The sequence below is a fragment of the Carex rostrata genome, chromosome 3, assembly GCF_964058835.1.
Source record: "Carex rostrata chromosome 3, lpCarRost1.2, whole genome shotgun sequence".
Lineage (NCBI taxonomy): Eukaryota > Viridiplantae > Streptophyta > Magnoliopsida > Poales > Cyperaceae > Carex > Carex rostrata.
Window position 1 is genome coordinate 14,225,115 of NC_135920.1, and position 22,593 is coordinate 14,247,707.

General features: G+C 35.0%; 2 protein-coding genes and 1 pseudogene across 2 annotated transcripts; 2 read left to right on the plus strand and 1 right to left on the minus strand.

The window, feature by feature from the left end:
- Nucleotides 1-4,552: 4,552 nt before the first annotated feature.
- On the plus strand, nt 4,553-6,325 carry LOC144551670 (chalcone synthase 2-like). Its single transcript, XM_078299732.1, has 3 exons — nt 4,553-4,843; nt 4,964-5,656; nt 5,787-6,325. The coding sequence occupies exons 1-3, from the start codon at nt 4,666-4,668 to the stop codon at nt 6,092-6,094; spliced, it is 1,179 nt and encodes a 392-aa protein (XP_078155858.1). The 5' UTR covers nt 4,553-4,665; the 3' UTR covers nt 6,095-6,325.
- Nucleotides 6,326-8,061: 1,736 nt separating this feature from the next.
- Nucleotides 8,062-9,833, plus strand: LOC144551669 (chalcone synthase 2). The gene is made up of 3 exons (XM_078299731.1): nt 8,062-8,368; nt 8,489-9,181; nt 9,327-9,833. Exons 1-3 carry the CDS (start codon nt 8,191-8,193, stop codon nt 9,635-9,637), a joined length of 1,182 nt encoding a protein of 393 aa, XP_078155857.1. The 5' UTR covers nt 8,062-8,190; the 3' UTR covers nt 9,638-9,833.
- Nucleotides 9,834-12,956: 3,123 nt separating this feature from the next.
- On the minus strand, nt 12,957-14,140 carry LOC144551873 (uncharacterized; annotated as a pseudogene).
- Nucleotides 14,141-22,593: the final 8,453 nt, after the last annotated feature.

A 22,593-nucleotide genomic window follows, 5' to 3' on the forward strand; every position in this document is an offset into this window, starting at 1 on the left:
TGTTGTAGGGGTTGCCCGGCCTCGAAATGTTTTTGGCAACCTTGGGTCTAGGACGCATCCAAATCCTCTTACTCGGCCATGGTTGCGACCGCCAACCGCTGACATAAACAGGTCAGCCTCATCCATATGAGCGTTGACATTGTTAGCCCTCATGTCCAGAACATCTGTCTAGTATATACAACAGACGAGAAATATATATTATTACTAAATACGGGTTTAAAAGTGGTGAGGTACAGTTGTGTTTCTAATTTGTTACTGCTATAAACATGTAGCAGCATCCTTTTGGTGTAGTGTCTGTTAAAACCAGCTTTATATACTCTGAATTAAATATGGTAAATGTCAGGGTCTACAATGCAAAATATATGTCATGAATGGATTTGGGGAGTTTGAAGTGTTGGGTACTCACAATTTTGATGAAGCACAATTTCTGAAAACTCGTTCATTTAGTTGTACATTTTAAGTAAGAAAACGACAAAGTCTATGACAATTATGTTGTGTGCAGCCAGTAGACACAAGAAATCATATATTATTTGCAAGTTATTATAATTGATCATTTGAAATATATTATTTGCAAGTTATTAAAACTTACAAGAACTTTTTCTGCTTTCTGGGTGGTAAATTTCAAGGAGGTGATGTCGAAAGATTCAGTTTCTGCGCCAGTCTCCTCAGTAGTTGGTGTCAGCGATACATCGCCATTATCATTTTCATTAGCTTCAGATGCAGCCTCCTCCTGGGATGCCTTGTATTTTTCCAACACCGGTGATTTCCCCTCTGCATTTCTACTGTGAAGATGGACGAAGAGCTCCCTCATAGTTGGCGCACCTCCCTTTTTCAGTTTTGTCTCCAAATGCGAAAACAGTAAACAATTAGTATTCACGAGTTGAGTAATGACTAAATTACACCTTTATTTTATTTTTTTTAACACAATTGCATTTCAGCTTACCAGTTTGTTAAGATGCTGGTGTGCGCTTGAACAACCACCATAATGGGGGATCACAGTGCCAGAATTGGTGCGGTTCATTTTGTTTTGTTTGCTCAATTCTTTCCAATCCTCAGTGTCAAATATATCACACAGAGCAACCCAATTGGGGGGGTCCAGACACCAGTGAGGAACCATTGTCTTCCATGATTTTACATCGCCTGGAAATTTCTTCTCACATTTAGCTCTCTCTTTGTTCAGCTCCTCAGTGTATCGTTTGGCTGCAATGGCATCCATTAAATAATTTTGAGGTAGTCTACGGTGAGTTGCGAAGTAAAACGCGTTTCTACTTCACGCTGTATTTTTATTTTGAAAGTCCAAATTACCGATCCGAGCCGTTAGATATTTAATCCATATTGAAATGTGCTTGGAGACCAAATTTTACATTTTTTGGAATTTTTTTACTATTTATTAAGCATTTTTAAAAATTGCTGTTTTGCTGTGAACAGTAAAAAACAGTAAAATTTTATGGACCATCAGATCAGCGACTTTCAAAATTTCTTAATAAATAGTAAACAAATTCCAAAAAATGTAAAATTTGGTCTCCAAGCACATTTCAATATGAAGAACAAGATGAACGGTTCGGATCGACGTTTTGAACTTTAAAATCGCAAAATATGAGCGTGAAGTAAAATAGTCGCTTTACTTCGCAACTCACCGTAGCCTAGCTCAATAATTTTAACTTTATTGTTCAAACATAAAAGGAGAAAAAAAAACATAGACTCGGTCGAGAAGGTTGCCGGTCTCTGAGTTTGATCAATAATTCACCATTAATTTGAAGAATTGATCACAACGTAGACTTTTGTGAAAGTTTTGGTTTGTGCTTAACGAAGTCATTATCAGCTAGCTTCTTTGTTTGAAAAAAGAAAGAACCATTGTTTGGTCATCATTAAAATATTATTCTAAAATTTTGGGCATGTGACCCAAAGAAGTCCAAGTAAGAATACTCATTGCCAAGTAGATGGGTCTCTTCAAATTTGTAACACTCCTTGAGCATATACACCTACCCAGGTCAACTAACTTCCTATCTCTAACTACATTTGCCATCCAGATTTACAATGCCTCGTGGCAAGATATCTGACCGTACGTCCATACAAACCTACCAGTTACAATACCCTACACATAATTTTATTACATATGGTAATATATCTTTCAATTATAAAGTTTTTTTTTACCTCAATTGCAAAAGAACAAGAACCAAACAATTTTGTAAAAGCCATAAAAAATCCTACATGGACCAAAGTCATGAAAGAAGAATTGAGTGACCTTGAGAAAAATGAAACTTGGGTAATTGTTCAATTACCAAAAAATAAAAAACTTGTATGATGCAAATGGGTATAATGCTCGCTTGGTTGCCAAAATACACAAATTTACGGTATAGACTATTATGAAACATTTGCACCCGTTGCAAAAATTAATACGGTAAGAATTTTATTTTTCATTGCAGTAAATCAAGGATGAAAATTGTACCAAATGGATGTCAAAAATGTTTTTCTTCAAGGGACACTTGAAAAAAATGTATATATGTCCTTACTATCCGGTCAAGAAAAAGATCAAAATTGTGATTTAGCTTGTAAATTAAAGAAGTTAATTTACGGATTGAAGCAATCTTGAAGGGCATGATATGAAAAAAACTCTCATTTAATCTCTTACAATTTTAAAATTAGTAATGCCGATCGTTCACTATTTGTCAAAATTGAAGAGAAAAATGTCACTATTATTTTAGTGTATATAGATGATATTATCATTACCAAAAACAATTTAGAACACGTTAAAATAATAAAACTCCAATTAAAAGAATATTTTGACAACAAAAATTTAGGTTATTTAAAATATTTTTTGGGATAGAAGTAGCATATTCAAGTCAAGGTTTATCGATCTATCTCTCAAAGAAAATACACCTTAGATTTGTTAAAAGAAACTAGAAAACTAGGATGTAAACCGGCCTCCACACTAATAGATCGCAAATTTAAACTAAATACCGAGGATGGTGAACCATTAGAAGACATAAACCAATTCCAACGACTTGTAGGTAAATTAATTTATCTGACGGTAACCCGACCGGATATCTCATAATCTGTAAGCCAAATTAGTAAGTTTATGCATAGTCCAAGAACACCACACTTAGAGGCCATCAATCGAATATTGAAATATTCAAAAAGAACACCCAGTATAGGAATTTTCATGAAATGTAATGATTCTAACAAAGTGTGTGGTTATTTTGATGCAGATTGGACCAGTAGCTTTGATCAAAAATCAACAACCGTCTTTTGCACTTTTGTATGCGGAAATCTAGTCACATGAAAAAACAAGAAATAAAACGTTGTGGCACGATCAAGCGCCGAGGCAGAATATTGTTCCATGGAGTCAAACGCTAGCGAACTAACATCGATCAAACAACTCAAAGATATTGGAATTAAAATTCAAGAGCCAATGAAAATGTTTTCCGATAATCAACCGGCACGGCACATTGCATCCAACCCAGTGTTTCACGAAAGAACAAAACACATCGAGGTGGATTGCTATTTTATTCTCAAACCCAGTATTTTATTTGAAACTCCCTATGTACAATGCGAAGATCAATTGGCAGACATATTTATCAAGAGACTTAATCCGAGACCATTTGAGAATAACGCAAGCAAGCTATAATTAATCGACATCTATAATCCTAGTTTGAGAGGGAGTGTTGAGAAAAGAGATGAATAAAGAATCCAATACCCTCAGATCTATTAAGGATTATCCATCATAGAGTTCAGATGCAAATAAGAGAGTTACTAATTATAGAATAAAAAGCAACTCAATCTTATGTACATTTATAGTAAGTTACTGTTTTATAGGGTCAGAGAGTAGGTAGATTAAGCAACCATTATTTTTCTCTTTATGTTTCTTATATAAGAAGCTCACTGTAACAATAAAACAAAAGAGTGAAATACATTTCTTTCTCATTCATATTCTCTGTTTCAATTCACAAATTCTACAGAAAAGTAGAAATCCATACAATAATTTTTAACTATATACTGTCCAAACATAAAAAGGAGAGAAAAGAAAAAACATAGACTTGAGAAGGTTGCCGGTCTCTGCGTTTAATACTACTTCAATCAACCTAATTTGACTATTAGCTAGGTAGGTTGTTTTCCTGGTGCAATAATTCACAATTTGAAGAATTGACCACAACGTACGTAGCACTTGAAAGAAAGTTTTTGGTTTGTGCCTACGGAAGTAATTATGAGCTAGCTTTTTGTTTGAAAAAGGAAATTAAAGAACCATAGTTGGTCATCATAGAAATATTATTCTAAATTTTCGGACATGTGACTCGAAGAAGTCCAAGTAAGAACGCCCAGGTAGGTGGGCCTCTTCCAATTTGCAACACTCCTAAAGCATATACACCTACCCAGGTCAACCAACTTCTTACTATCTCTAACTACATTTGCATCCAGATATACAATGCAACGTAGCATGATATCTTTTTTTTTGAGAAAAAACGTAGCATGATATCTGACCGTCCACATAACCTACCACTAGTTACCATATCTTTCTCTTAATTATATAAGTCACCCTTCTTTCACATATTCTCACCACCTCTGCCTTTTCCATCTATCAAAACTCTCACAGCCTCCTTTCCTACAAACCAAAACCAAAATATTAAAGTGTCATTTCTGTTGTAGTACAATCTAACAACATCAGTCATGTCGAAAGTTGATGAAATCAGACAAGCACAGCGTGCACAAGGCCCGGCTACCATACTGGCAATAGGTACTGCTACACCGGCCAACTGCATTAACCAGGCTGATTATCCTGATTTCTACTTCCGCATCACAAAGAGCGAACATATGACTGAGCTGAAGGAGAAGTTCAAGCGCATGTGTAAGTGATTTTTCTAGTTTTTATATAATGAGACATTTAAATTTAGATCATCATCTATCATAATTTATATATCTTCCCTTACTAACAAGACATGCACTATTGTTATTTATTGTTTTGCAGGTGACAAATCCATGATAAAGAAAAGATACATGCACTTGACAGAGGAGATTCTCAACGAAAATCCAAACATCTGTGCTTATATGGCGCCATCTCTCGATGCACGTCAGGATATTGTTGTCAGGGAGGTTCCAAAGCTCGGGAAGGAGGCAGCAGTCAAAGCCATCAAGGAATGGGGCCAATCCAAATCCAAGATCACCCACTTGATTTTCTGCACTACCAGTGGTGTGGACATGCCAGGTGCTGACTATCAAGTCACCAAACTCCTTGGCCTCCGTCCATCCGTCAAGCGCTTCATGATGTACCAACAAGGCTGCTTTGCAGGGGGCACCGTTCTTCGTATGGCCAAAGACCTTGCGGAGAACAACCGTGGGGCCCGAGTGTTGGTGATTTGCTCAGAGCTCACTGCTGTTACCTTCCGTGGACCCACAGATTCACACCTCGATTCCATGGTTGGAGAAGCACTTTTTGGGGACGGGGCAGCTGCACTCATAGTTGGAGCTGATCCCGAGCCAAAAATTGAACGACCATTGTTCCAACTAGTTTCGGCTTCACAAACAATCCTGCCCGACTCGGAAGGAGCCATAGACGGCCACCTTCGTGAAGTAGGTCTGACCTTCCACCTCCTCAAGGATGTGCCAGGGCTCATCTCCAAAAACATCGAGAAGAGTCTTGTTGAGGCATTCACTCCTATCGGTATGTTTAATTATAAAAAAGAAGGAAAAAAAACTCTAAAGCACTTAATTAATTGAATTAGATTCATTTAATCACTTGTTCATATCCCCTATAAGTAAGCATATCTGATAATTACATGTACCTCTGGCAGGTATTAATGATTGGAACTCAATCTTCTGGGTAGCACACCCCGGAGGCCCGGCAATCTTGGACCAGGTTGAGGCCAAACTTGAGTTGCAGAAGGAAAAAATGCGTGCAACAAGGCAGGTCTTGAGCGAGTATGGTAACATGTCCAGTGCTTGTGTGTTGTTTATTTTGGACGAGATGAGAAGGCGATCAGCAGAAGAAGGCAAGGCGACCACTGGAGAGGGGCTCGAGTGGGGAGTGCTTTTTGGTTTCGGGCCTGGACTCACCGTTGAGACTGTTGTTTTGCATAGCGTTCCCATCACCGCCTCATAAGAGAGAATCGCATCTTCATGACTGAATTGGCCCAATTTAGCTATGTCATTTCTAAGAAAAAATACTATTGAAGTACATTAGATACAAATTTATTTATTGTATTCATGCTCATTGAGAATTATAGAGAGAAAAGTGAAAAATAAATGATGTCTTTTTCATTTCTTTTACTAACAATAATGTATTTTGTTTATTTATTTTACTGAAAAAATGTGAACAGTAATTTACAAATAATATGCCACTATCCATGAGGGTAAGAACGCATCGAAGATACCGTCGGCAAAAAAATACTTTTACCTTCGCGAATAGTGACTGATTTTTGTAGTGTGAAATTTGAATTAAGTTTGAAAGATTAGTTTTAGCCAAGAATTGTCAAAAGTATACTCCTCTAATTCTGCCAAAATAAAACGGAAATAACATCTTGTACTACAAGAAAATTCTAATAAAAATTAATAGTAATCCGGGAAAGAAGTTTTTTTTACATCTCTTAAGTGTCAGTATTGTTAATTTACATCTCTTAATGATCTTCGAAAACATTAGCAAGAGTTGCGGTCATTGAGGATAAAGTGGCCACCACTGCCTAGTGCAGCTGGTTATGGTATTATGTTCTCCTATGGAAGAACCCAGGTTCAAGTAGCGTGTGTGAGTTGGTGTGCTTGCCTACGACTATGGGCTGTAATAAAAAATAAAAAAATCTATGTGACCCAATCAAGAATTTATTCCAGCGATCCAAATGAGAAATTGGAATAAGTAGTACTATATTATCTGCTTTTTTCATATTTGAATTCTTATTACGTACCCTTGTGATTGCTTTATGAACAAAATAAGCAATATATACAAGAAGAACCTGGCATAAACTCAGAGTCTCAGAGGATGGGAGATTATTCGATTATTGGTGCACGCCGGTACCTGTACCCTCCTAGATATTGCCATAGTCAATTAGTCATTTTTTTAATGGATCACCTACTTGAGAAGGTATAGTTGTTGTTCTTTCTGAGAAGTTTGATATATATTGATGTCGCAGACTTTTACTTTAAGCTCTGTTTTAAATAGCACATGAATCCATATTTGGATCTTAATTCTGAAAAAGAAAAGCTTATAATTAAATATTTCACAAACTCCAATAGATTGGAACATATTATAAATTACATAGTTGCGTCCGTGCTATCTACATATAGGAGTATAACTGTCTAAGATTATGTATTTTATAGAAGTTATTTTTGCATAAAAGGAACTATAGTTGATATCTGATGACAATTATTTTAGAAAAACAGTTCCTTGTTTTCTCAGCTGAGTATTATTTGAATGATTCCAGTACAATGTGCAATTTGTTATCTTGACAAACCACCCCAATGATGGTACGGTTCTGTCTTTAATGTCACCTCTCCTCCAATGTCAATTCATTCTAATCTCTGTTATGCACGGATGCATTTCATTGTTTCTTCGTTATTAATTTAGTTGGTGGAAATCACCCAAATTGAGATAAAATTAATGTAATCTGAAACTTGGGTTCCAATTTCAGTTTTACAGAGTCCTTCAAGTCAGAATTGAAATATTCATACAAACTGAGAATATTATAATAACAAGATAGCACTCGATGCATCTATTACCATGTGGGGCTTGGTGGTTCAAAATAACCCACCAAGAACGACTTATGTTGCTGTCTGATTTGTTAGTATTATATAAGGAAGCAAGAAGGAACCACGCCTAGCTAGGCTTTTGGTATTGAACGTGGACCTTTAGTAAACCATACACATGCCTGTCATATGTTCTAATATTTTAAATTATTTCATTCGGGTAATAGAAAACTTGGTCAGTTCAAATTTGTCATACTCTTTCCAATTACACACCTACTACTAAAGGCAATTCTCACAGACCGCCAGTCCAAGTTCAACTAATTTTTTCTCTTCTGTATTTTGGACCTACTCCTATCTTTTCACCTCTATAAATCCTGTCCTCGTTTCTTCTCTGCTCACAATTCCACAAGACTAATCTTGCTTTAATTAGTTTACCAACAGAGCCTCCTGATTAATTAACCAAGAACAAAAACCTTATAACCTTTGCCAAGCCTTACTTTCTTTCCAAGACAAATTATAGACATGGCAACAGTCGAAGAAATCAGACAGGCACAGCGTGCTCAAGGTCCAGCCACCATACTGGCAATAGGTACTGCCACACCGGCGAACTGCATTAACCAGGCTGATTATCCTGATTACTACTTCCGTATCACAAAGAGCGAACATATGACTGAGCTGAAGGAGAAGTTCAAGCGCATGTGTAAGTGATTTTGCTAGTTTATATAACAACACATTTTAATTTAGATCATCATCTATCATAACTTACATATCTTCCCTTACTAACACTAACAAGACATGGTTGTTTTTTGTTGTCTTACAGGCGACAAGTCCATGATAAAAAAAAGATACATGCACTTAACAGAGGAGATACTGAACGAAAATCCTAACATCTGTGCTTATATGGCGCCATCTCTGGATGCACGTCAGGATATAGTTGTCAGGGAGGTTCCAAGGCTGGGGAAGGAGGCGGCAGTTAAAGCCATCAAGGAATGGGGCCAGCCCAAATCTAAGATCACACACTTGATTTTCTGCACTACCAGTGGCGTGGACATGCCTGGAGCTGACTATCAAGTCACCAAACTCCTTGGCCTCCGTCCATCCGTCAACCGCTTCATGATGTACCAACAAGGCTGCTTTGCAGGAGGCACCGTTCTTCGTATGGCCAAAGACCTTGCTGAGAACAACCGTGGGGCCAGAGTGTTGGTGATTTGCTCAGAGCTCACTGCTGTTACCTTCCGTGGACCCACAGAGTCGCACCTTGATTCCATGGTTGGACAGGCACTTTTTGGTGATGGCGCAGCTGCTCTCATAGTTGGAGCCGATCCCGAACCAAAAATTGAACGACCATTATTCCAGCTAGTTTCGGCTTCACAAACAATCCTGCCCGACTCGGAGGGAGCCATAGACGGGCACCTTCGTGAAGTAGGTCTGACCTTCCATCTCCTCAAGGATGTGCCAGGGCTCATCTCCAAGAACATCGAGAAGAGTCTTGTTGAGGCATTCACTCCTATCGGTACGTAAAAGTTAATTATTATAGGAACATCAATTCAATTTTTAAAATCTATTACATTCAACTTGTTATACAATTTTAAATCCTCTAACAGCTGGAGGGAAAAATAAGATACATTTTTCTGAAATTTTCCATGTTTGTTCATCAGGAATCAATGACTGGAACTCAATTTTTTGGATTGCACACCCTGGTGGCCCAGCAATCCTGGACCAGGTAGAGGCTAAGCTTGAACTAAAAAAGGAAAAAATGCGCGACACCAGACACATCTTAAGCGAGTATGGGAACATGTCTAGTGCATGTGTATTGTTCATTTTGGATGAGATGAGGAGGCGATCGATAGAGGAAGGCAAGGCAACCACTGGTGAGGGGCTTGACTGGGGCGTGCTTTTCGGTTTTGGCCCGGGTCTTACAGTTGAGACGGTGGTACTGCACAGTGTGCCTATCCCAGAGCAAAATTAATTTCAATCTGCTCTTCCCTCCAAAATTAATTTCTGTCATATTTTATTCAAAACTGTTGTTGATTCATTTTGTTTTCTGTGACAATTATAAAGAGTGATCAGTAAAGGAAGATGTTAAGTAATTTTTTTTTTTTTTTTAGAAAATAGTGTAACCCGCGGAAAGTATTTTAATCCATCTCAGATTTAGTTTCTGTTTTTCTAATGTTTTCAGCGTTTATAAAATGTTAAGGATTAGCTTAAGCTAACTTGATTAAAATATTTTTTATTTATGGAAGTTAATTAGGTAGGCCATCTTTTTTTATTTATGGAAGTTAATTAATTAGGTAGGCTATCCACCTACTAGTAGGGGTGTCAATGGTACCTTTTTAGCCGTTTACCCGACCCGTATCGTATTCGATAGGGCGGGTATGGGTAAGGTTTTTTTTTCGTTAACTTATTGGGTATGGGTATGGGTAAGAATTTTTTTTCGTTAAATAAATGGGTAAGGGTATGGGTAATGACTATTTCGTACCCGTTACCCTATAGGGTAATTATAAAATCCAAATATATATTCAATTCAATTTCCAACCCACTTAAATGTATATTTAATTCAATTTCCAACCCACTTAAATGTATATTCGTGTTTTTGAATTTTTATTCTTTATAAAAAATAATTTAGTTGGAATTGATTGCATATTTATTTATTTTTTATTAGAAATGCAATTATATATGTGTTAAAATGAATGAGTTTTTGATATTTAATTTGTAAAATATAATAAAACTAATTATTATACTAGTATTATCCGTTATTCACCCGCTACCGTTTCGTTACCCGATAATATTAACGGGTAAGGGTAGGGTAGGGTAAGATCAATTTTTAATGGGTATGGGTAGGGTATGGGTAAGGTCAATTTTAATGGGTATGGGTATGAAAATGTCTCCACCCGACCCGTACCGTACCCATTGACACCCCTACCTACTAGTTCAAAAATAAACGAAATTTTTTACAGTGATTAGTCTGCATTAGCCTAAAGCTAATCGAAATGATAATATCCAATCTTATCATAACCGAACCGGGCATTGACCCGGCAAAGCTTCGGATCACTGGTTTACTGGTCGGATCGGTGGGTCAATCGATTCAACCGCTGATTTTTTAAAACAGTTGAGTATGATATTGAATTGTTATATATCATGTTATTATAATGTCAATTACAGTAATACTTTGTACATAAAGCTTAAATTTATAAATTTAGTTATATAATTAATCCAAAGTATAATGTTTATATTATGTTTTGCTAAATTAGATTGGTATACATCAGGTTTTTTATAATTTACTATATAAAATATAAATCATCAAAAGAACAATTTTTTAGTTATTTTTATTTAGAATAGCACACATTTGTATGTCATTTTTTATATGATCGTGTCAGTACAATATTTAAAGCCAATATTAATTTTCTTTATTGATTAGAAAAAAAAAATCAATACTAATTCATATAATTCACTTAAAAATAAACATGTTTGAAAAAACAAAACACAACATAATTTTTTTTGTGCAATAAAAAAAATCACCCTTAATATACAAAAAAAAAAAAGAATTCATAATTTATTTTTTAATATATCAAAAGTTCAAAACTAATGACTTCCTCAGCTACTCCTGTTGCATTTCATAATAAAATTTAAAAAGATAAATTAATGGGCCCACATTTTCAATTGGGTCTTCAATGTTGAAAGACATGAGTCCTACTTTCATATTCACCTTCTTTTTCTCATTTCCCTTTCCCTTCGTATTTTCTCTTGTTTACGAACTACTTTCTCTAACGAAAATCTGATCTCAAACTCCAAATGAATTTCTTCTAACTGGGTTTTGCTCGAATGGGTCAACGTTTTTTAAGTAAAACCGACCGATCTAACTGGTTTTGGCCGGTTCAATAGCATAAACGATATTTCAACCGAACCAAACCGAATTAGTGGCCAGGTCCGATTTTTTTCGGTTTAACCGGCAGTCCAGTCCGGTTTTGATAACACTGGTAATATGGTATGTTATAAACATACTACGGTATTGATAGAAATTATAAGTGATATATCCGCCAAATTACTAAATACAATCACTTTGAAATTCATGCGCTACGCGCAATTGGCTTTTTTCTTTATTTTTATTTTTTTGTGGGGAGGAAAGGCATATATTGACTACTAGTAGAGATATAGTTCTGTAGAGATATGGTTCAGATCAGTGTTGTAAATAACAGTATGCGTTCGTCGGACAGACAGGGTAATGCCAAGTGATTATTCTGAAATAATTAGGAATAATTGGGCATAATTAAAAATAATCGATCGATTTTTCGAGAAAATCCGTAACGATTTGATCACCGCCAACAACTAATCAGACGATTAATTGACCTAAACGGATGTTTTTTACAACACTGGTTCAGATATCTTGCAAAAGGGGGTAATATCTCAAGTAACAAGGTGATGATACGATTATATGCAAAACTGACAGGTTAGAGCTCTAAGGATTCACAAATTATAGATGTTCTATTTAGCTATCAAAAGATATATGTGAGGTTCTTGACCTCACGAAGCTCAGTGAAGAAGCAATTTCATAAAAAGAACAACTCAGATGATGGAATTTAAGAAATTAAATAACGAAAATGAAGAACAATTAATAAGGAAACGAAATAGTAAAATACTCAATTTTATTAGAAATCACAGAAATAGGATACAATGGCATAAGCCAGAATTTTCAGTAAAAACAAACAATTGATGACTTCATAATTTTCTACCTCACTGGCTACGCCTACTGCCTATTTATAGGCGAAACTCCTAAAATTGGATCTTGTTATTCACTGTCAGCTCAGATCCGACTCGATCGTTTATTCTCAACAGACACAACTAAATCCTAACTAACTCAACTGTCTTCATAATTGACCTGTTTGGTTGATCCTGGGTCATGACAATCTCTCCCCCTTCAAACCAATCTCGTTCTCGAGATTCATTTCTCCGATAATTCCAGGACTCCTGTCTTTACTGAGGCAATCAAGTTGGGGTGTCGATGCTTGTAACCCATGAATTGACCTTCTTGACTGATGTTGCCACTTTCAGAATTCCTTTTTCCTGTTGACTTAACTCACACACCCCACCCTCTGGCCTCAATATAACTTTGTGAACTTCACATCTTCGGTACAGTTTGAAGTAAACTTTGATTTTGTACCAATTTGAGAAACTGGTCGTGTTTATTCATCTCAATAATCTTCATGCAGCTCTCTATCAAACTCGATCCTTTCTTTTTGTTGCTCACAAAACCACCAAGATCCCTCCTTGCACCAGACTTCATGCCGGTATTAGTTTTTTGCCCCATTGGAGTAGATTCTATCTGTGAAGTAATAACTCAAGTTGTAATTACTTCCATTAACAGAGAAGGCTACTGCCGAGGCCCTACCTTCTAAGACCTTGTGGAAAAGTGGAGAACGCTCTAACACATTGATTGTAGGAAATTATAATCTCGGATTGTGGATGGATATAGAAGAGAGGAGTTTATATAATATAATTTTTTTATATTACTCAAGAGGAGTACAAAGCTTTTAATATATATTTTCACTCAATAACGCCTCACTTTAATATACTCTCTGATTCTATATTCACTTCTTCACTCTAATCTGATGGCATACATGGGCTCTATTTATATCCTTACATGTCGGTGATAGAATCTTTCACATAATTCATTTTATTTCTACCGACAGTAGACTCTAGATTATACAGTATGCACTCATCTACAAAGGTCTAGAATTTATATACTACCGACATTGTTTATAATTTTTCTTGAACAATCTAGAAGAAGTATTTGGGCCTTGGGCCTTTCGGTGTTGTATAATTCAACATTGATGTCATTCAATGTACCTGGAAGACCAGAAAAGGCATGTCATATCCACAAATCATATGAAGCAACAACCTCAAGCATAATGGTTAGATGATTATGATCTCCTCTAATATATTAGTCATGTCATGCAATAGGACAATTCTTCCATTCCCAGTGCATACAGTCTAGACTACCTAACATACCTGAAAAACCTCGTTGTTGCCCTTTGTGAAGTAATCTTTCAAGGTCTTCTGGATTTGGCCTTCACAGGTACTCATCACCAAACACATCTATAATAGCATTTACAAATCTCTTCGTGCACTCAATTGTGGTTCTTTCGCCAATCCGACTATACTCATCCACGGCATCAACAGCAACACCATAGGCTAGCATTCATATTGTTGTTGTGCACTTTTGTAGGGGTGATAGACCTTGTCTACCAGTCGCATCTTGCTTATTTTGGAAATATGGATCATGTGTAGTAACAGCATCTACTATGCGAAGAAATAAATTATGCCGCATCCTAAACCTACGACGAAATAACTCCTCATTGTATGTAGGGTTTTCAGAGAAATAATCATCAAACAACTTTTTGTGGCCTTCTTCACGACACCTATCATATACCTTTGTGGCTTCTTTTGTCGATTCGAGGAAGAGGAGACGTTCAAGGATCGATTATTTGTGGCATGTGTGTCGTCAAAGAAATAAGACATAACATAAGGATGCAACAATATATTTTCTATGATATTATCTAATTCCTGAAAAAAAAATCATTTTGTTATACTAAATCCACCACTAATCGCTTAAGATTAAAAAATAATTGCGATTAAAAAGTAAATAGATGAGTTTAGAGAAATTTGACACACGGGATGATAACGGAGTTCGACAAAATAAAGGCCTACGTTTACAGGGCGTCACAACCACTTCTAGGTGCACCTTTCTATTATCCAATACGAAAGGTTTACAACTTGTGAATCGGTGAGCCCTTACAACCAACGGAAAGTCACGCGGCCAATTAGAAAAGAGAACCGGTAAACCCTTATAACCAATGGGAAGTCACACGGCCAATTCAAAGCGAGAATGAAGTCTCAAAGTTTAGATCCTCAAGAAGAACACTCAAGATCTCAATCTAACATAATCTAACTCAAGATTAGTGAAGTGGGTTTGAGGTTGTTTAAGAGATATTGAAGTTTTAAGCTCAATCAATAATGGAGGACTTAAGCTCACAGAAAAGCAGTGTTTTGAAAGTTAGGTTCGACTGGGAAAGTTTGGAATGGAGGCCCAAAGCCCTATTTATATAAACAGTTCCAAAAGGAGTTTTTTGACTTAAAACGTTACAGACATTTGTTAAAACGTTACAACGTTTTAGTTCAAAATACGAATTAGGGTTTCTTTTTCTGTGAGCTCAGTTAAAACGTTATCAACATTTATAAAATGTTATCAACAATTTGACTCTGTGGAAACTTGATCAAAAACAAGAACTTCTAAAGTTTGAAAATTTAATTAAAACGTTACAACTTTTTCACAAATGTTATAACTTTTTGTAAAACGTTATAACTTTTGTGATTCCTGAATTTGATTTTATTTAAAACGTTATAACTTTTTCACAAACATTATAACTTTTTCACAAATGTTATAACTTTTTCACAAACGTTATAAATTTTTCACAGACGTTTTTCATAAAAGTTATAACTTTTTCACAAACATTATAATTTTTTAAAACGTTATAATTTTTTGTAAAATGTTATAACTTTTGTGATTCCTTCTGAGTTTGACCAAGCTGTTCTACAGCGTTTTCTTACAGGTATAATCGTCATAACATTTTACAAATGTTACCAATGTTTGTATCATGTTGAAACAACATCAAAAGCACTTTACCAAGTTTATAATTATACAATTTAAATTTTTGATAAATGTCTTCATGGTTTCTTCAGTTCAAGCAATCTATATTGTAATTCAAATTGTCTTGAACCTGCATAACTCTAAAATAGAAGAAATCGTAAAATTCAATAATCGTATGTTTTGCAAATTAGTCAAATAGACTAAAAAGATTATTGCTAGAAACAAGCACTAAAGAAAATAAACAGCAAATTGTGTTGTTAAAAATACTATTGATATGCTTAAAAAAATGAACACCTAAAAACGATAATTACATTGCTATTAATTGTTATAATTACATTACTATTGATATGCTATAATTACAATGCTATCGACAAATTCAAATTTGATATGCTATAATTACAGTACTATTGATATAAACCAACATTAAAAATGTTTCGACATGTCCTAATTCAGCGATATATAATTAACTAAATGATAAAAAAAGGAACTCCTAAAAAAAGTAGCTCCGCTTTATAAAACTCTGATAAAATTCATTTATTATATTCGATATGCTATAACTACAATACCATCGACAAATTCAAATTTGATATGTTATAATTATATAAATATTGATATAAACCAACATTAAAAATCTTTCGACAGATCCTAATTTCAGCGATATATAATTAACTAAATGATAAAAAAAATAGGAACACCTAAAAAGAGTATGCCCGCTTTATAAAACTCTGATAAAACTTATTTATTATATTTGATATGCTATAAGTACAATACTATTGAAATAAACCTACGACAATAGGTTTCAACATATTCTAATTTTAGATTGGATTTCCATTTTAAATGCTAACCTACAACCTTGTTCTCAATTCAAGTACAATAGTCGACATACATTCATAGTTTTTGAAAATTAGAGCATTAAAGTGATGGCAATTGAGAGGGCCCGATGGACGGTTGAAGATGACCAACTACGATGTAGCGCATGGCTCAACACTGGCACATACCCTGTGGTAGGGGTCGACCAAGGTATTCGTATTTTTTGGAATTGCATACAAGATTATTATAATAATGAGAAACCCACAAAGGTATAATCAGTCAATGCAAAATCATTGGTTTAATGTGAGCAAGACATTCAACAAGTTCGTCAGTTGTTTTGATCATATTATAAGTCAAAGGGAAAGTGGTTTGAATGATGAGGACAGGAAAGTGAGAGCATTAGTGTTATATCAGCAGAATGAACAAACTCAATTTAAGTACATGCACTGTTGAAAAATTTTGAAGGACGAAGAAAAATGGATTAGCCAAATGGAATGGATGAGATAGAATGATAAAAAAACGTCCCAGTCTTAAAGCGAACTAACACTTCTAGCTCCACGGATTTTAACTTGTCTGTCAGTGACATAGCTGGTAATGAAGAAACAAAAACATTGGCAACTCCAGCTAGACCGATCGGAAGGAAGGTGCTAAAGTCTCTTCGTCTAAAAAAAAGGATGCAATGGATCCCCAAAACATTTTTGATTTAGATAAGACGAAAAACATGAAGACATTCCTTACTACTATAGAGGAGTTGCGCAAGGACAAAAAAGAATATCATGAGGACAAAAAAAACAGCACGAAGAGAACTAGAGACTGCACGAAGAGAACAAGAGGTAGCAGGGAGACAAAATGGAGATGCAATTACTAGCATTAGATACTACCTAGCTAGTCTCTTTATTAGCTCAACAATACTATCACTCATCCTTCAAAAAAGATTTAAGCTTCCTTTGATACAATGCATATTGACCTCCATCCAATTTTGTAGTATCTAATGCTAGTAATTGCATCTCCATTTTGTCTCCGTGCTACCTCTTATTCTCTTCGTGCAGCCTCTAGTTCTCTTCGTGCTGTTTTTTTTTGTCCTCGTGATATTCTTTTTTGTCCTTGCGCAACTCCTCTATCCTAGTAAGGAATGTCTTCATGTTTTTCATCTTATCTAAATCAACAATGTTTTGGGGATCCATTAATTGCATCCTTTTTTTTAGACGAAGAGACTTTAGCACCTTCCTTCCGATCGGTCTAAGCTGGAGTTGCCAATGTTTTTGTTTCTTCATTACCAGCTATGTCACTGACAGACAAGTTTAAGTCCGTGGAACTAGAAGTGTTAGTTCGCTTTAAGACTGGGACGTTTTTTTATCATTCTATCTCATCCATTCCATATGGCTAATTCATTTTTCTTCGTCCTTCAAAATTTTCCAACAGTGCATGTACTTAAATTGAGCTTGTTCATTCTGCTGATATAACACTAATGCTCTCACTTTCCTGTCCTTATCATTCAAACCACTTTCCGTTCGACTTATAATATGATCGAAACAACCAACGGACTTGTTGACTGCCTTGCTCACATTAAACCAATGATTTTGCATTGACTGATTATGCATTTTTTGTTTGATTTTGATATTTCTCATTATTATAATAATCTTGTATGCAATTCCAAAAAAGTACCGATACCTTGGTCAACCCCTACCACAAGGTCTATGCCAGCATTAAGCTATGCGTTACATTGTAGTCGGTCATCTTCAACCATCCAGCGGGCTTCTCAATTGCCATCACTCTAATGCTCTAATTTTCAAAAACTATGAATGTATGTCGACAATTGTACTTGAATTGAGAACAATGTTGTAGGTTAGCATTTATAATGGAAATTTAATCTAAAATTAGAATCTGTTGAAACCTATTGTCGTAGGTTTATTTCAATAGTATTGTAATTATAGCATATCGAATATAATAAATAAATTTTATCAGAGTTTTAGAAAGCGCGCATATTTTTTTAGGTGTTTCTATTTTTTATCATTTAATTAATTATATATCGCTGAAATTAGGATCTGTAGAAAGATTTTTAATGTTGGTTTATATCAATAGTAATGTAGTTATAGCATATCAAATTTGAATTTGTCAATGGTATTGTAATTATAGCATATCGAATATAATAAATGAATTTTATCATAGTTTTATAAAGCGGACCTACTGTTTTTAGGTTTTTCTATTTTTTATCATTTAGTTAATTATATATCGCTGAAATTAGGATCTGTAGAAAAAAAAATAATGTTTGTTTATATCAATAGTAATGTAATTATAGCATATCAATAGTGATGTAATTATCGTTTTTAGGTGTTCATTATTTTTTAAGCATATCAGTAGCACTTTTAACAACATAATTTGTTGTTTATTTTCTTTAGTGCTGAAATAAGCTCTTCTTCCGAGGAATTAGATAATATCATAGAAGATATATTGTTGCATCCTTATGTTATGTCTTATTTTTTTGACGACATGCATGCCACAAATAATCGATCCTTGAACGCCTCCTCTTCCTCGAATCGACAAAAGAAGCCACAAAGGTATAATGATATGTAAGATAGATTGTGGCACTCCTAAGGGGTTAGATAAGCATTCCCAGTCTAAGGATCACAAAATGATGGCTTTGGATATGATTGTCTGCATCAAGCAACAATATCATGGTATTATGGATTGTAAACTTTACTGTAGATTTTTCTGTATTATGCCTCGTTTTAGCAGCCTCTTTTTTTTCATGGAGAGGAGAGGAGAGAGAGAGAGAGAGCCGTTGAGAGGAGAAATAAAACAGAGAGATACATGTATCGTGGAGAGGAGAGAAAAAAAAAGGAAGAGTTATGTGTGCATATATTTGATATTACGTGAGTCAACGGAAAAAATAAAAACAAAAGCATAGTCTGATACTCCGATGTGACATAAATGCAATTGAATTGCAATTGTATGGATTAGGGAATTTGAAATTAATTTGTTACTTAATTTCATTTGACAGTTTTTTTTTCTATTTCCAATTGCATCTCAATCGCACCAATGGAGATGCTCTAACATGATAAACTCTTTAATATTAGTACGGATCTAGTATGTACAAATTTTAAAACAGATCAGATGGTCAAAATGCGTTAACTCAAACGAAAATGTTAATGTAGAGGATACGAATTCGAGTCTCAGATAGGCACAAAATGAATTCATATCACCAGGCTTACAGGCTATTTAACCTTCCCAGTAGCGTGCATTCAGTGACCTACGAATTTGCTAATAGAGAATTCGGACTCGCACAAAATGGGCTAGGCAGAAGTTGTCTGTAACAACTGATATACGGGCCGGGCTATATGGGCTTTTCAAAATATCCACATGCTTTCTCTGTTCTCTCTTTAGCACTCTCTCTCGTTGAAACCCTTCTGTCGGTTACTCCCCAGTCAGTAAACGCTTCATCAGATAGCACGACCTGGCCATGGCTGTTCCAGCATATATGGTAAGGCTTGACGAAAATTGGATTTCCATCTATGGAGATCCTAAATGCAATGGATCCAATCCTACGCCACGTGGAGACGGTGTGAGTCGAATTGTGAGTAATTAAAATGCCCTTTCCATGATCCGATCCAATACTATTTGATTTTTTTTTAAATGTAGCTGTTCTGTGCACCGATTTGCATACGATCTGTTCAATAAAATGGCATAATCACCCTGGACCTGGTTCAGAAGCTCGACAATTTAGGGACGATTTATAAGAGGGGAGGAATGGTGGTAGAAGTATTTATCAGGACCTTGCATATTCAGTCTTATAAGAATATATGAGGAGAAATAACATGTGCTGTAGTTTGAATAGGTGAAAGGGAACAAAGTCGAATGTGTTTATTGATTTTCACAAAATTTTCGAGCCAATTTTTAGTGCCCAAACTTAGCAACATGATACTAACTCAGGCTGTTGTTGTTAGATAAACTGAACAATTTTATGAGGCTAAACTCACAAACCGTTGATGTGTTATAATCATACTAGCTTTACTCTTCTCTTGAGGACAAAATATATCGTTGTTAAAAATCAAACTAAAATAAGTAACCCGTGAAATAATTATGGTCAACTTCTGAAAGGTCATGATATTCCAACTTAGATTTAGACAAAAGGGTCTTATCAAGATAAAAATATGTGTTCGGTCACCAAGTTGCAAGAAGTTGCATTTTTATAACAGAAGTCTGCTGCATCCCATCTACAATTTGAGGGTAGCTAGGTTTAATGTGGAAGATTTTATTTTCTGTCATTTTGGTGAAAAGAGCAATAAACTCTTTTTGTTCTTGTCTGATTTTATGATGCTTTCCAACGTGTTCTCAAGAGAAACATATACTTAATTAATTAATTTCAGATGGAAATTTGCATATTAGTACACAGCGCTAGTTTCTTTTGGAGCAGAGTCATGATTGTTGCCTAAATGTATCCGTATTCATTCTTCTTCAGATACAAAAATGATGTGAAGATGACTACAATATTACTGAATCAATGAGGTTGAATGTGACTATAATTCAGAACTTTGCTTAACAAACGGTTTTAATATGCAATTTGGTACAAGTAGAAACAACTTGGAAACAATAAGTACAATGTTAATTTCTGATTTGCTGTCTATTGCAGGAAAGAGGTAGTATGGGAAGTCAATATCAAGAGATATAATGCATGCATGTGAAAGGTTGCTTCAGTGAACGTATATATTTAGCATTTGTAGCATCATTCCACAATAACTTCTCTCAATCTGATATGGATTATCTTATTTGTAAGTTTCCTTGGATAAAAGTGCAAACTGGAGCTGATAACATCTGACTTGTTTTCTGTGGTATCATGTACATTTTTTGAACCCACAAGGCGCAAACTGGTACTTGCCACCTGGTATATTTTTGCAATAGATGGATAAGGACATGATTTGTGGAATATATGCAGTGTGTATCAAGCACAGCCACACTTATGTTAGAATTTCATTTGCCAAAATTCCAAGCATAATTTGAGATAAGTGAAGCACGGTCGCACAATTGAGGGCTTAACTGGTATATTGTTGGTGTCAATGAAAAAGTAATATAAAAACTGTTTTCTCCTTTTTGTTTATTTATCCATTTGTTGAATGTGATTAATCATTCTAGTGGTCATCTCCTTCAAAACAAGATTATGTGGTTTAGGTTGTGTTACTTTTAATTATTCCATCTTGCTGCTTGGGAGCATATAATTGTTGCTTGCTCCTGCACTCTTGTGTCACTTCAATGTGATAAGTAAATGCATATGTTTCTTGTAGGTTTCTCCTTCTATACTGCCTAACAGGTGATGGTTACAGTTCTAGTATATAATAAATTCCATCACATCAGAATGTTTTAAAACAATCTCCAAAATCTCTGGTTTTTCAATTATCAACTGATCATTTTCTTTAATATATGTGCAGTGTTAATTTTTTAATTTATGTAGCGTAACAAATTTTATTTTCCGGTTTCAGGCAGAGAATATCCTTCTCCAGAAACTTTGATGCTTCGTCTGACCGGAGGAGCCTTACCATAGACTGCCAACTGTCGCCTTCTATTCATTTGGGCCCCATGACCATGCTCTTGTAAGGTCATCAATTTGACTTTTCCATACAACTAAAGAGGGTGGCAAAAAAAAACTTTTTGAGTTTTCCATCTTCTCTGTGCATTATGTTTTTGTTAGGAAAGATAAATGAGGTCAGGGGCAGAATTAAAAAATTTAGATTGAGGAGGCTAAAACTTAAAATGCAAAATATTTGCTGACAACCATTAAATAAAATTCTAACAACTAGGGTAGAGGCACACATTTAGCATTTTATGAGGGGACTAAATTATAATAAATTATTATAAAATTGGAGTTTTAATTAAATTTCAATATACATGATTAAAAATCATGAGTGGTTCAGCACTCCTCTGACTTTGCTATAGATTTCCTCTAGAATGAGGTTCTTTTGACATTAATAGAATGTTCAATAATCAACAATGTAAACGAGATCTTAGACTGAACTGTCTATTCGCATGAATTGAAGAAAGAGGTGCGCTATTTTTGAGATATTATAAATGTCTCTGAAGTGTTAGTTGTGGACTTGACCGCAGTTTTCAAAGTCTGCAGGTGTTTGGTTGAAGCTTTAAGATGTTACATTAATTGTACAAAAAAAGTAAACATGATCATATCATCAAATTAATACAATATGAAATGCAAAAAAAAATGGTCCCCAATAGTTTATCAAGGTAGTTGTGTGTTGGAGCCCTAATATTTTTAAAAAAAAAAAATATCAGTATGAGTTTCAAAATTTTGTCAGATAGTTTGTTGACCAGAAAAATCATTTTTAGTATGTATTTTTTTTTTGATAAAATGGTATTGTCTACCACCAATTTCATTATATTAAATTATGAATCAAAACCATTACAGTATCGAAAAATTACAACCACCATCAAGACAACCTCAAATTTTATGTGAATTTAGTACA